Below are 12,570 nucleotides of genomic sequence, written 5' to 3' on the forward strand. Positions count from 1 at the left end.
AGGATGTTGCAGTCTAAATTACTCTTCTTCAGAAGAGGCCGCACCACAGCTGTTTTACAGGCAGATGGGAAGACACCTGTCTGAAGAGAGCAGTTTACAATTTTTAAAAGCTCAGACTCGAAGAAACCATAAAATGTTTTTAAAAGAGATGTGGGAATGGGGTCTAAAAGGCAGGTTGTTGGGTTTAGCTGGGAGAAAACTCGACCAAGCATCTCTGCATCAACCAGGACAAAACTCTCCAGTGTTTCTTTGGCTAAAAACAATGCTTCAGATCTGTTAAAACTAAAATTTTGTTGTGATACAAGACTGGATCTAATAGCATTGATTTTACTTCCGAAGTGACATGCAAAGTTCTCACATGCGTTGGCTGATGGCGACATGGTGGACTTGTTACCCCCAATATTTATTAAAAGGTCGATGGTTTTAAAAAGGAATTGGGGGTTGTTTTTGTTATCTGTAATTAGGTTTGAGAAGTATTGTGTTCTTGCCTCTTTAACAGTTTTATTGTAATTTTTGAGTTGTTCACGTAAGATTTCATAATGTATTGTGAGTTTGGTTTTTCTCCATTTTCTTTCAGCTCTCCTGCAGCCTTTTTTCAATTTTCTAATTTCTTCATTTCTCCATGGAGTTTTTGATTGTGTTTTTAATGTTTTTGTTTTAAGTGGAGCTACTGAGTCAATGGCAGATGCCAGTCTTCTGTTAAAATTATCTACAGTAAAATCACATGATGCAGATAAAATCTGAGCAGGAGTTCGATTTAAAATGTCAATAAAATTTGCAGCCACTTCAGAATTAATATACCGTTTCCTCACAGTTCTCACCGGGGCCTGCCGCTTGCTAAAACTGGTGATGTTAAAAAATACACAGTAGTGGTCTGACACAGCCAGGTCAACAACAGAGGACACACCAGTGGACAGGCCGTAGGTTATGACCAAGTCCAGGGTGTGTCCCCTGTTGTGTGTACACTGTGTGACGTACTGCTTAAAATCCATATTATTTAAAAGGTTTAAAAATTCACTGGTATGGGGATTACCACTATTGTCGATGTGTAGGTTAAAATCACCAGTTATTAAAATCTTGTTGTATTTGATATGTATGGTAGATAAGAACTCAGAAAATTCTTGAATAAAACCAGAGGGAGGATTTGGTGGTCTATAAACTGTTATAGCTAAAATAGGCGGATTGCTAAAAACAAAGGAATGATGCTCAAATGAAGAATAGTTTGTCAGTATTATTGGTTGTGCGGATAATGACCGTTGAGCAATTGAAGCTGTTCCACCACCCCTCTTACCTCCCCTGATAGAAAATAAAAAATTAAAATTTGGTGGGGAAGCCTCGGTGAGAATAACTGATGCATCAGCGCCAAGCCAAGTTTCTGTCAAAAAGAGACAGTCAATGTTATTATCTAAAATCAGATCATTAATAATAAAAGATTTATTTGATAATGATCTTACATTTAAAAGAGCCATTCTAAAAGTTGTAGGTAAGTCCAATTTTGGGGTTGTTGATGATGGATCTAATACAGAAGTTGTTTGTATATGACGGAGACATCTGTCAGAGCTACGAAAATGTAAATGGGAATGTTGATAATTTCTACTGGTGATGTGTACTGGAATATGATGGGTAACAGAGACGGTGTTAACTGGAAAGGATGTGTTCTGACCGGATTGTCAGTCTGAAAGAGCTTTGCAGGATTGAAGGGTGAGATTAATGTTCAGAGCAAGGAGTTGAGAACCTGCATAGTTGAGGTGAAGGCCCTCTGATTGGAAGAGGTACGGTCTATTGAGAAAGGTGGTGAAATTATCAATGTATGGGATATTAATGGAGTGACAGTAATGTTTTTAATCATTATGTAACTCCTGGAACCAGTCCAGGCTCTAAATGAGGCCAAACTGAATTGCAGCACTGATATCAGACACGTACCGAGACTGAATACAAATCAGAGAAAAATGGTTATAAATTCATCCAATAAAATCAAACAGATTTAACTTCCTGGAGCCATATCCTTGATTTCTTTTACATCCCTGTGAAGCCAGCCTCACATCCACCACACAGATTAGTTGGTTTCTGGACTTACAGGCGTAGGTCATGGCAAAGCTGCTCCCTGTGTCCACCATGTCCACTTGTGGCACCAGTTTCGGGACGTCCTGATGCTGCGCCAAGGCGAAACGAAACACCTCATACTCATGTGAGCCGGTGGGGAAAAGGCCTCCTGTTCGAGACACAGCAAAGAGACACAGTGAGATTTCTGGTTTGACCTCAAGGCTCCGGACTGCAGCGAAGTGGCTTGAAAATGGGACCATCTGCATCATGTGGAAACTAATCGGACTGGCCAATAAAACAAGCAGGGAAATACTAATCATTGCCAACCAAGGGCATATAACAAAGTATTAAGATGAACTTTTGTTTTTGACCAAATACTTATTTTACCGAGGAATTTACTAATTAATTCAGGCGTTTCTCTGATCCCTTCTCATTCCTCATACTCTGCATGCTGACACAGTCACTGAGTTGTCCAGCGGGTTTATACACTAAGAGATGATTTTGTTTAGTGTTTTGTGTGTGTGTGTGTGTGTGTGTGTGTGTGTGTGTGTGTTTGTGGTACTTTGGTTGTTGTAATACATTTCTTTTGATTGGTTATTTTTTTATTTATTCATTAATTTATTTCCACTTCTGAGTGTCACCTTTGTTTTCAGGTAAAAGCTGCAGCTCTGTTGTGTTTCTGTGCAGGTGTAGCAGCTGGTTGTCTAATGTTAGGCTGGATTGAAAGTCGTTGCTTCTGTCTGTTGAATCTTTGTCTCTTTCTTTTTTCTACTTTCCTTTTTACTTCTGTTAACTATTCTAATCTCTGCTTGTAACTGGTCGGTGACTTGAGACCAGGGCAGTTTCTGAGTGTACATGATTCAATTCTCACCCCTTACGGCTGAAATTGCCTCTTCTGCAATCTGCAAACTGACTCCTTGTATTCTAAATTGTATTTCTCTTCATTTTGTTCTGCCCATTATCAGCTCTGAGAAATTACTTTTGAATGCAAATGAAAATCCAGTTCAATCCAAGATCAGACTACGAACCAGGAACCACATCTCAGACTCTCCAGGCCTCATTTAGCAGATTAAATGTTAAAGTTCATCACAGTAAAATTAAAAAAAAAAAAAGAATTTGTTTGGAAGGGTTGCAGGAGAAAGTCTTGGAGTGATCTGGACACCTTGCAGTCATTAAGTGGATCATGACCATGCAATTAGCATATCTTGACCCACAGAAGTGCAGACAACTAAAAACTGGACAAGATATCAATTCATTGAAAAAACTCAAAGCAGGTGTTGATACCAAAAGATTTATGCAGATTCTTCCAGGATGTTGACAGGCCACAGTAGAATGACTGTGATGAATGGGGAGTGATGGCAAACGAGCTGAGGTTTACAAGTTCTTAATCTCTACACTGTTCACGATTAAAAGAAATCTTCAACGACAACATCCATTCTGTTCACCAACAAGAGGTCCATCCAATATTAGGATTTTATTTAGTCCATAATTACAATTCAGTCCAAATAAAATCCTTAGTCCAAGTTCCCAAAAACACCAAGAATCCTGGGAGATTTTACTTGCAGGCTGAGACAGGCAGGCTTGGAAAAAAACAGACAGAAACAAACTTGATGAGATTCAGGATTTGTTAAAGCAGACGGCTGGAAACAAACTGGGGAAACTCTGACAACCTGGCATAACGGGGAAAGACTGCTGGGACGCAGCAACACAGCTGGAAGGGATCAGCAATCAGAGCTGAACAGGAGCCAGATGCCTTCAAAGTAGGCTTAGAAATCACAAACACCAGTAAAGCCTGAAACCATGACAGTCCTCTTCTGGATACCAAAGTATGATAGAGTCAGTGGCCACAAATACATGATGATTTTAACTGAATTAATTATTCAGAATTAAAGTGTTCTCCTTTGCGTTTACATGAAAATAGTAATTCCAAATTGAGTTTTACATGTAAAATACGTTTAATCTCCTCTGTTTAATTCTGCTTTAGATCCAGGGGTTGGAAAGGGTTCTGATTGGACGAGGGGCGAATGTGGCATATTTACGTCTACAAGGAGTAAACAAACTTCAGTTCCTGCTCTTTTCTTTTCAGCTACAACATGGAAGACCACATAATAAGAACCAGTTTTGCTTTGATTGTGATTCTAGTTTTGAAGCAGCAGCTCGACATCAGCATCCTGCTTCGCTTTGGTCAGCTGAGGAGGAGACGGCAGGTAGTGTGTCATATCGTCATGGTGACAGGACAAGGGAACCAGCATGCTCAGAACCACCAGAATTAATTTAAAGCAGAATGAACGTTTACAGGATCAAAAGATTATTCTATTCTGATTTAAAATCAGAATAAACCAATCACTTTCTTTGGATTTAAGTTTAATTCGGAATGGCCATTTTCATTCAAAATTAGGTGTTTATGAGTTCATTTTGAAGAGGATTTAATTTTTATTGTGAATTAAAGGGGAATCAAAGTCTCATGTAAACATGGACAATGTAAGTCCATCTGCACCACAGAAAAAGCTTTGCTGAAACTGACTCGTGCAACCGGACAACAATCCTCATTCACCAATCATTCTTACAAAGTTTTATCATATCATACTTACAAACTTTTTACAAGGCTTCACCAAAATCTTTGTATCTTGGATTAATTCTTAGCTAAGAACATATCCCACAAACACCATGGAGAACTCTTATGAACATCTGAGGCCAACACACAAAAAATCAGCATCTGTGATGTTTTCTGCTTTTCAGTTCATTCAAATATGATAAAACTAGTTGCGTGTTCAGACTTTTAAAAAATTTTGGGCATTTATAAAGCATTTTGTTATTCTAAAATAAATCGTGAAGTTTTGAAGATTGTGTCCTAATGTTGTTATTTTCCTCAGGGAAAAGTAAAGTATTTTCAAAAACAGGTTGCAGTCAAGACAAGTTTTAATTCTTTTTCTGATCTTCCTAAAACCATCAGTGCAACAGACTGAACACACCAGTCATTCCTTCAGCCACAAGAATATCACCCCATAAAGGTCCAAGTCACCTGAGACTCCCACATCCACCTGCTAAATGTGGTGTTTCATCATTAAAATTTACTACAACAGTGTATTTTTTTATCATAATAATTAGTTTTACTAAGAAATCACACCCTGGTTGCTTGGTTGATAAGACCACTTTCACTGAAGGTTTCATTTCAGATGCAAAGTAGATGGAAATTTGTTTTCCAAGCTGTAAAAGGTACAGTAGGCTATGTAATGAAAACTTACAGTGTACCATTTACATTTACCCCTTTAGCCATGACACCATGAGGATGTTCACCCTGGTACGTTCCAGGACCAGGTTCAGGAGGACTTAAAGACACATTTGCATAGGAAGCCGCTTTTGCATGACTTGAATCTCACTCTGTGATTATTTATAACCAAGTTAACACATTAAAATAAGGAAAACCAGGCTTCATTGCACATTTTGATTATTACTTTTGATTTTTGTTTTTATTCATCATTTTGTCATTATGTTTGTTAGTTTTCCTCGTCTGAGTCTGTTTGCACACAACCCGTAAGTGAGAACAACGTTTATGTCCACAACCACGTTCGCAAATCTGGAGATTTTTTGTATAATACATTGTTTTTTTACTGCAATATCTCTAGCTGAATATCCAAGTCGATCTTTGAGCTTGTACTGCAATTTCCCCTTCTAAATAAAAACATAAAATGCCTGTAACCCTAAACACAGCATAACATTAAATGAGTGAAAGCACCCATGAATGTTTGTCATGACAACATAACCAAACAAGTTGTTGACATTCTGCTCTGCAGGGCTATAAGTTTTCTAACTCCACAGAACAGGTTTAAAGATAAAAATCAAGAGCATTTCACCCCTGTTTCCATCTCATTGCAAGCTAACTGGCAGCTCACAGGCTTTACTGTTGTCTCTAACAATAATAAGTGGATGTCAGAAACTGCTGCTAAAAGCCTCTTCTGGCAGCTCTTATTGGAGCCATTTTCCAGGCACTCATACCCTCTTAACATAACGGTTTTGAGGGCTACATGAAATAATCTGAACACTTAACTCCTGACTGATTGACCCTTTGCTGTTTCCTGAGTGAAAAAGAAAGTCATGGTTTTTTTTTTGTCTTTTTTTTTTTTTGTTTTGTTTTTTGTTTTTTTATGCCATCTATACAAAACATCTATCGTCACACCAAGACATGAAAATCCCTTCTTTTGTCTCCAGTCGTTGAGAAATCAAACCTTACGTTTTTCCACCACTAATCTGAAAACTTTTCATGCAATTTCTCTGAGGTGCAACTGAAAATCAGCAGCCATCTGACTGGATAACTAACTGTAAAGTACATGGTTGAGTACCACCTAAGAAGTATCTTCAGGGGATTCAAAATGAGGCCAGTCTCCAATCATACAGCATACAGCTGCCAAGTGGCAAACTCAAACCAGAGAAGGGATGTAGCATCTTTTACACCCTTGTTTAAGTAGAGAAGAGTGTTTTAAACACTGCTACATATGCTAAAACACACTGATTAAATAATTTCCTGTTTCATGTAGCAGCAGGCTTTCTCATCAATGCTTTGCAGAGTTAAAATCACTGGTATGATTTACCACCACCACCCAGAGGACATCATGAGGACATGATATTACTCATCAGACGTTACAGTCAGAAGATGTATGTGTCTGTAAAGAAAATGTGAGCTGAAAACTAATGTGTATAACTAGGTTTTATGTTCCAACCACTGCTGAGCTGAGATGGGGTCAGAGAAAACTCTCATCCGGATGCAGATTAAACACCTAGTTGCATTTGAGAGCTGGATGTTAGCGGGTGTTTAACCAGTTGAAAAACAGTCTATGGTACCATAATGCCCCTAATATATATTCAGGAAGACTTATGCTAAAAGAATTGGAACGCACACATTTGCGGGCCAAGATCGGCAGCCGCTGACCCTGCCAGGCATCAACCATCCAGGGCTGCCAGAGCGAAGGGCCCGGGGCCCCAAGAGCCCAGAGGTGTCAAGAGTGAAAAAGGAGAGGTGTCCAGGGATGTAAATCCAGAAATTGAGCAGCTGGCAGCAGTAGGCGCCCTCATTCCCTGGAAAGCCCCCCAGGGCAAGACAGGCCAGGAGCAGCTGTCCCCCACAACCAGGACACACAGCGAGTGCAGCCATTGAGCCGCCACCAACAGCCTAGAGGAGGAGGAGGATGACAGTGGGACAGCCCAGTCCCATGGCACAACACCCCCTGGCCCACTCAGGCCTCCCGCACAAGTGCATGTTATCTCTCCCCACATACACACCTATATCCTTGCCCACTCCCACTCATCCTGGCGCACACGCACACACACACACACACACACACACACACACAGCATAAACACACACACACAGCATAAACACACACAAACCACTCAGTCTCACCCCAAAACACACCCCAGCGCCTGCCCCTTTTGTCTAGGGGAAAAAGAGAACGAACATACGAGACGGATTACGGGGAATATAAGAAATAAAACAATTTATTTACAAATACTCAAAATGAAATATATACAAATGGGTTCCAAATTTCTAATATCCCCAAATAAAAATCCTCAATAATCCTCAACAAAAAAAAACTCATGTAAACACAAATCACAACCAACCAACAAACCACAAAAAGATAACTTAGGGGCTGTCCCCACGACGCCGGATTGCACCAATAACACAAAAGTATTTCAGCAAACCGCCCTTTCTTCCCCACGAAGCCAGGGACTAGCCTCCATGAAACCGACCATGTCTGAAGCCAGGTACCAAAGTGGATCAGTTTGAGTCCTCTACCGTCTGCGGTACTGTGCGTACAGCGAAGCCGCACAACTTGAGGATATGACGTCAATGTGACGAACACGTGCGATTCCCAATCCACCCTTCCTCATGTTTTTTATGTTTTGTAGTCAAGCATTTTTTTGAAGAAGAAGCTCAACTTCTTTATTAGTCCAAAGAAATGTTTCTCTTTTGCTTAGAATGATTCCTCAGCTATCTTCTCTTCTCTGCTTCTGATGTGAACTTCCTGCAACACACAGTGAGCCTTTATGTGCACACATGCTGTTTTGCTCTAGCTTTGGAGTGTTACTCTTTAGTGCCCCCCACAGCTTTGTAGTATGTACTACAGCTGTGTCGTGGGGACGTTGAAGCCTTTCTACTAGTTTTCGCCACCGTTTTCACACCTGAACCGGCTTCGGTGCCATGTCGACATAGCCTAAAAGTGTCCCAAAAAAAAACGGTCAACGCCCACAGTGGCGGAATATCAAAGAAACAAGTTCACAATAACTCAAAGAGATCATCTCAGGCAGGGATAGATCTTGTCAAACTATCAAACAACAAACTTAACACTTCACACTAAATCTCCAATCCAAACAGGATATCCGAACAGCACACACAGGCAAACGCTTCCAAAAAGTCAAACTGCGTCCCTCTGTCCACAGCTGCCCCGAATGAAAGGTGATCGTCATTTTTGAAGTCGGTCACGCTCCTTGGTTGGTCGTTGACAAATCAGAGGGACAGAAAGGAGGATCCCTGAAGAAATTCCTGCAGTCAGTCAATCCAGTCAATAATTCAATTAGGCAACAGGCAGGAAAGCCTGAGGGCCGTAACACCCTACAATCCCCCAAACCCCACTCAACCCTCTTTCAAGCCCCTATACACCTCCTGCCCCCAGGCCATACCCAGGGACCAGAGGGAGGAAAATTCAGCTGATTCTTTGAGGATGCACACATAAGTAGGATTTATGATTGCATGGCGTCTGCGTAACCAGCATAGGCTCGGCGTAGCTCCGCAGAGGCTCGACGCGCACCTCTTCCAGACCAGACGTGCACCCCTGCTTCGCAGACGGTAACGCAGAGGTACTCCCTTGTGATTGGTCAATTTGAGCTCACGTGTTGCTGGATATCTGGATCTTCTTAAAATCAATAACCAGCGGATCAAATTGATGAGAGGCTGATCGAATTATTTCTCTGTTTTCTTCCACAATAATATAAAGACACTGAACCATACTGAATGCCATTGTTGTTTTAAAAACAGAAAATACCTATCGAACTGAAGTAAATCATCAAAAGAACTCTGACCTGGTTTACCGGCCGATACCACCCCTGCTGCCACCTTCCGATTAGGAGGAGAAACTCCAACACTACACCAAAACAACGCTCATCCCCTACACTTGAGTGCAAAAGCAAACTCATCAGCATCAGCTACGCCATAAACAACCACAGTCAGACGTTAGGTGACCATAAATCCGGCTTTAGTCTCAATACTGAAGTGATCAAGTAAGAGATTCCTAAACTGCTGAATACACTGATTATTTTTGGTTTTCAAGTTCACAAGAATAGCTTTCTTTGTGATGCATAAGATCATGAGAATCATATGTGCAGAGTTAATTACCATGTTACTTTCACCCAAGTCACCTAGTAGGGACAGTGTGGGGTTTGAGGGAATATTACATTTAAACCATGTTGACACATCTTCACATACCTGAAGCCAGAATCTGCAGACAGGTGTGCAGGACCATAAGGCATGGAAGTAGATGCTAATCATGTTTTCAGTGCAGTGTAAGCAAATATTTGATTGTGGTAGACCCATCCCGAACATCCTTTGTCCTGTGTAATGAGTTCTATGCAGAATTTTGAATTGTATTAGTTACATATTGAAATTTTTAGTCATTTTAAAGGTGTTCAAACAAATTTGTGACCATTCATCTTGATTAAAGTTACTGGATAAGTCAGCCTCCCATTTTGAAGTTGGAAGACAGACTGAGTCTCCTAGTTTAGATAATAGTCTATATGTTTTTGATAATAGCTTTGGGGCATTGAGATTCATGAATTCTGCTACCCTGATAGGTAGCTGCAAGTTTAATTGGTTAATGGTATATTTTTTACATATAATTGATTTAAGATGGTGGTATTCTAAAAATGTTGTGCTACTGATTCCATATTATAAAGTGCTTATATCAAATTATAATACATTTCCTTTATTCTGTTATATGTTCTAACTGTTTTATTCCTTTATTTTTCCATTGAGTGAAGTTAATCATCTTTGTTTTTCAGGATGTCAGGGTTGTTCCAGATGGGTGTAAGCTTATATGGAATAAGTGAAGACTTGGTTATTTTTGTAAAGTCCCACCAAGCCAAATAAAGAGGAGCTGATGTTGATGCTTTTAAAACACTTATGTGTTTTGATGGCTGAGCTGATAAATGGTAGGTCAGATATAACCAGATCCTCACACAATGCTTCCTCTACATTTAACAATGGTTCATCTAGACCACCAGGTTTAAGCCATATTGTAGCCTGTTAGCAAAGAAATAGTGATTAAAGTTGGGTAGCTCCAATCCACCTCTGTCTTTAATCTGTTGTAAAGCTTTTAGACTCATATGTGATGGCTTGTTTTTCCATAGAAATTTAGAGGTATGTGTGTCCAGTGACTTAAACCAGCTGCAGGATGGTTTAGTGGGTATCATTGAAAACAGGTAGTTGACTTCAGGTAAAACCATCATTTTAATTGTGGCAACCCTCCCCATGAGTAATATGGGTAAGCACCTCCACCATGAGAGATCATTCTCTGTTGTTTTAAGAAGATGGACATAATTTAGCTTTGTTATTTCTAGTGATCTGGGAGAAATGTTTATGCCTAAATATCTAATATTTCCAGACTGTATTGTATTAATGGGTATGTTTTGTAAGTCACAGTTAATGGGCATACCTATAGTCTTAGTGATTGTCTGGGTGAGAGATGTCGGGGAGTTCTGGAGGGAAAGTAATACATCATCAGCATAAAGACTTATGTTATCTATATTTTTGGCATGGATGCCTTTAATTTATTTATTTTGTCTCATGGATGCAGCTAGGGGTTCAATAAAAATAGCAAAAAGTGAAGGAGAAAGCGGGCAGCCCTGCCTGGTGCCTTTCTGCAATCATTGTTCTTCACATATGCATTTGGGTTGTTATATCATAATTTTGTCCAGTCTATGAAAGATGAACCAAACTAAAATTTGTTTAGTGTTGCAAATAAAAATTTCGAGTTTACTACATCTAGGACAGATATTATCAGCACAGAGATGGTTGGTGAGATTATGCTGAATTAATTCTGCATTATGATCAAGAACAGGAGTGGCCAACCTGTGGCTCTCTGTGCCTGGTTTCATGCGGCTCTTACGTTCATATCGAAGTTTGTGTTTTTTTTTTGTTTGTTTTTTTTTTTGTTTTTTTTGTTTAGTTTTTTTTGTTTTTTTTTTTATGTGCCTGTTGAATTTGTTTGAGTTCAATAAAGTTTACCTGTAGGAAGAAAACAATTTGTGTCATGTTCGCTCTCAAAATCGCATGGAAAAAATGCACAGCAAAATGAAAATCTGAAGATGAACGCAGGACGTTTTTAACAGTGTGGTGTAGTGGACTCTTAAGTACATAATTCACCGTGCAGTAATATAGACTGGTGTTTAACGTTATAGCAAGTTGTTCACTGTTGCCCGGTAACCCCAAGACTGTATCTGGGGTTTCCTGTTGTCTGTCTCCACTGGCACCTCCATATTGTTTTTTCCTAAAAAAGTCTGTTCCTCTGTTTTGGAATAAAACGACACGAGTTGTGTAGTTAAAGTGAGAAATTGTCTCTTCGCTTCCTTTCTACAATTTCCACACTGGTGACCCCGACGTGGACGTTTTCCACAAACTCCCGATCGACGATGACTACGAACGCGGTGTCTCTGAAGCTGCCAGAGTTCTGTGAGTCGTCTGCCTCGGCGTGTTTTGCCCAGGCTGAAGCACAGTTCGCCTTGCGGGACATTACCGTGGACGCCACCAAGTACTACTATGTTGTCGCGGCACTCAGCAGTGCTACAGCCACGAGATTGGTCAGTCTTTTAAAGAACCCACCGGCGGACAATAAGTATGCTCAAATCAAAGCTCACCTACTCAAGACTTTTGAACTCTCCGATGCCGAGCGGGCCAGTCGTCTATTCTCGTTGCAAGGTCTGGGTGACAGTAAACCCTCCGAGCTCATGGACAGGATGTTGGATCTCATGGGGGACCATGCACCCGATTTCCTCTTCGTCCAACTCTTTCTGAGACAGCTGCCTTCCCCGGTACGAGCCGCTTTGGCTAACACCAGCATCACGGACTGCCGTGCCCTGGCTGAGGAAGCCAATCGTTTTTTTTTCTGGCAAGCCGACACCACGGACCGGCTCCTTCTGCACTCGCCACCTTCGCAGCTGCGGCACCGGACACGGATTTCTCTGCTGCTGTAACGGTCTCCGGCGACATGGCGCTCACTGCAGCGACGGTCCCCCCCCGCCACCACTCCGGACAGAGTTGGTGTTATTATCATGCACGTTTTGGATCAAAAGCCAAGCGCTGCCGTGCTCCCTGCGGCTACACGGGGACGGGAAACGCCAGAGCCGGCGCTCAGTAGTGGCCATGAGTGCCGGTTCCATAAACAGGCTGCTGTTCATCCATGACGTCATCTCGGGGCGCCGTTTTCTGTGCGACACCGGCGCGCAGAGGAGCGTCCTGCCCGCATCAAGACTGGACATTCT

General features: G+C 41.1%; 1 protein-coding gene across 1 annotated transcript in view; it reads right to left on the reverse strand.

The window, feature by feature from the left end:
- The window catches only part of LOC121654514 (glutamate receptor 1-like), a 157,111-nt gene that overhangs the window by 135,880 nt on the left and 8,661 nt on the right, over window positions 1–12,570 (reverse strand). Inside the window, exon 2 of the mRNA XM_042008688.1 lies at window positions 2,078–2,212. Coding sequence (XP_041864622.1) covers window positions 2,078–2,212 — 135 coding nt within the window. The remainder of the gene's footprint in view (window positions 1–2,077; window positions 2,213–12,570) is intronic.

Source organism: Melanotaenia boesemani, chromosome 15 (genome assembly GCF_017639745.1).
Source record: "Melanotaenia boesemani isolate fMelBoe1 chromosome 15, fMelBoe1.pri, whole genome shotgun sequence".
In the NCBI taxonomy this organism is placed as follows: Eukaryota; Metazoa; Chordata; class Actinopteri; order Atheriniformes; family Melanotaeniidae; genus Melanotaenia; species Melanotaenia boesemani.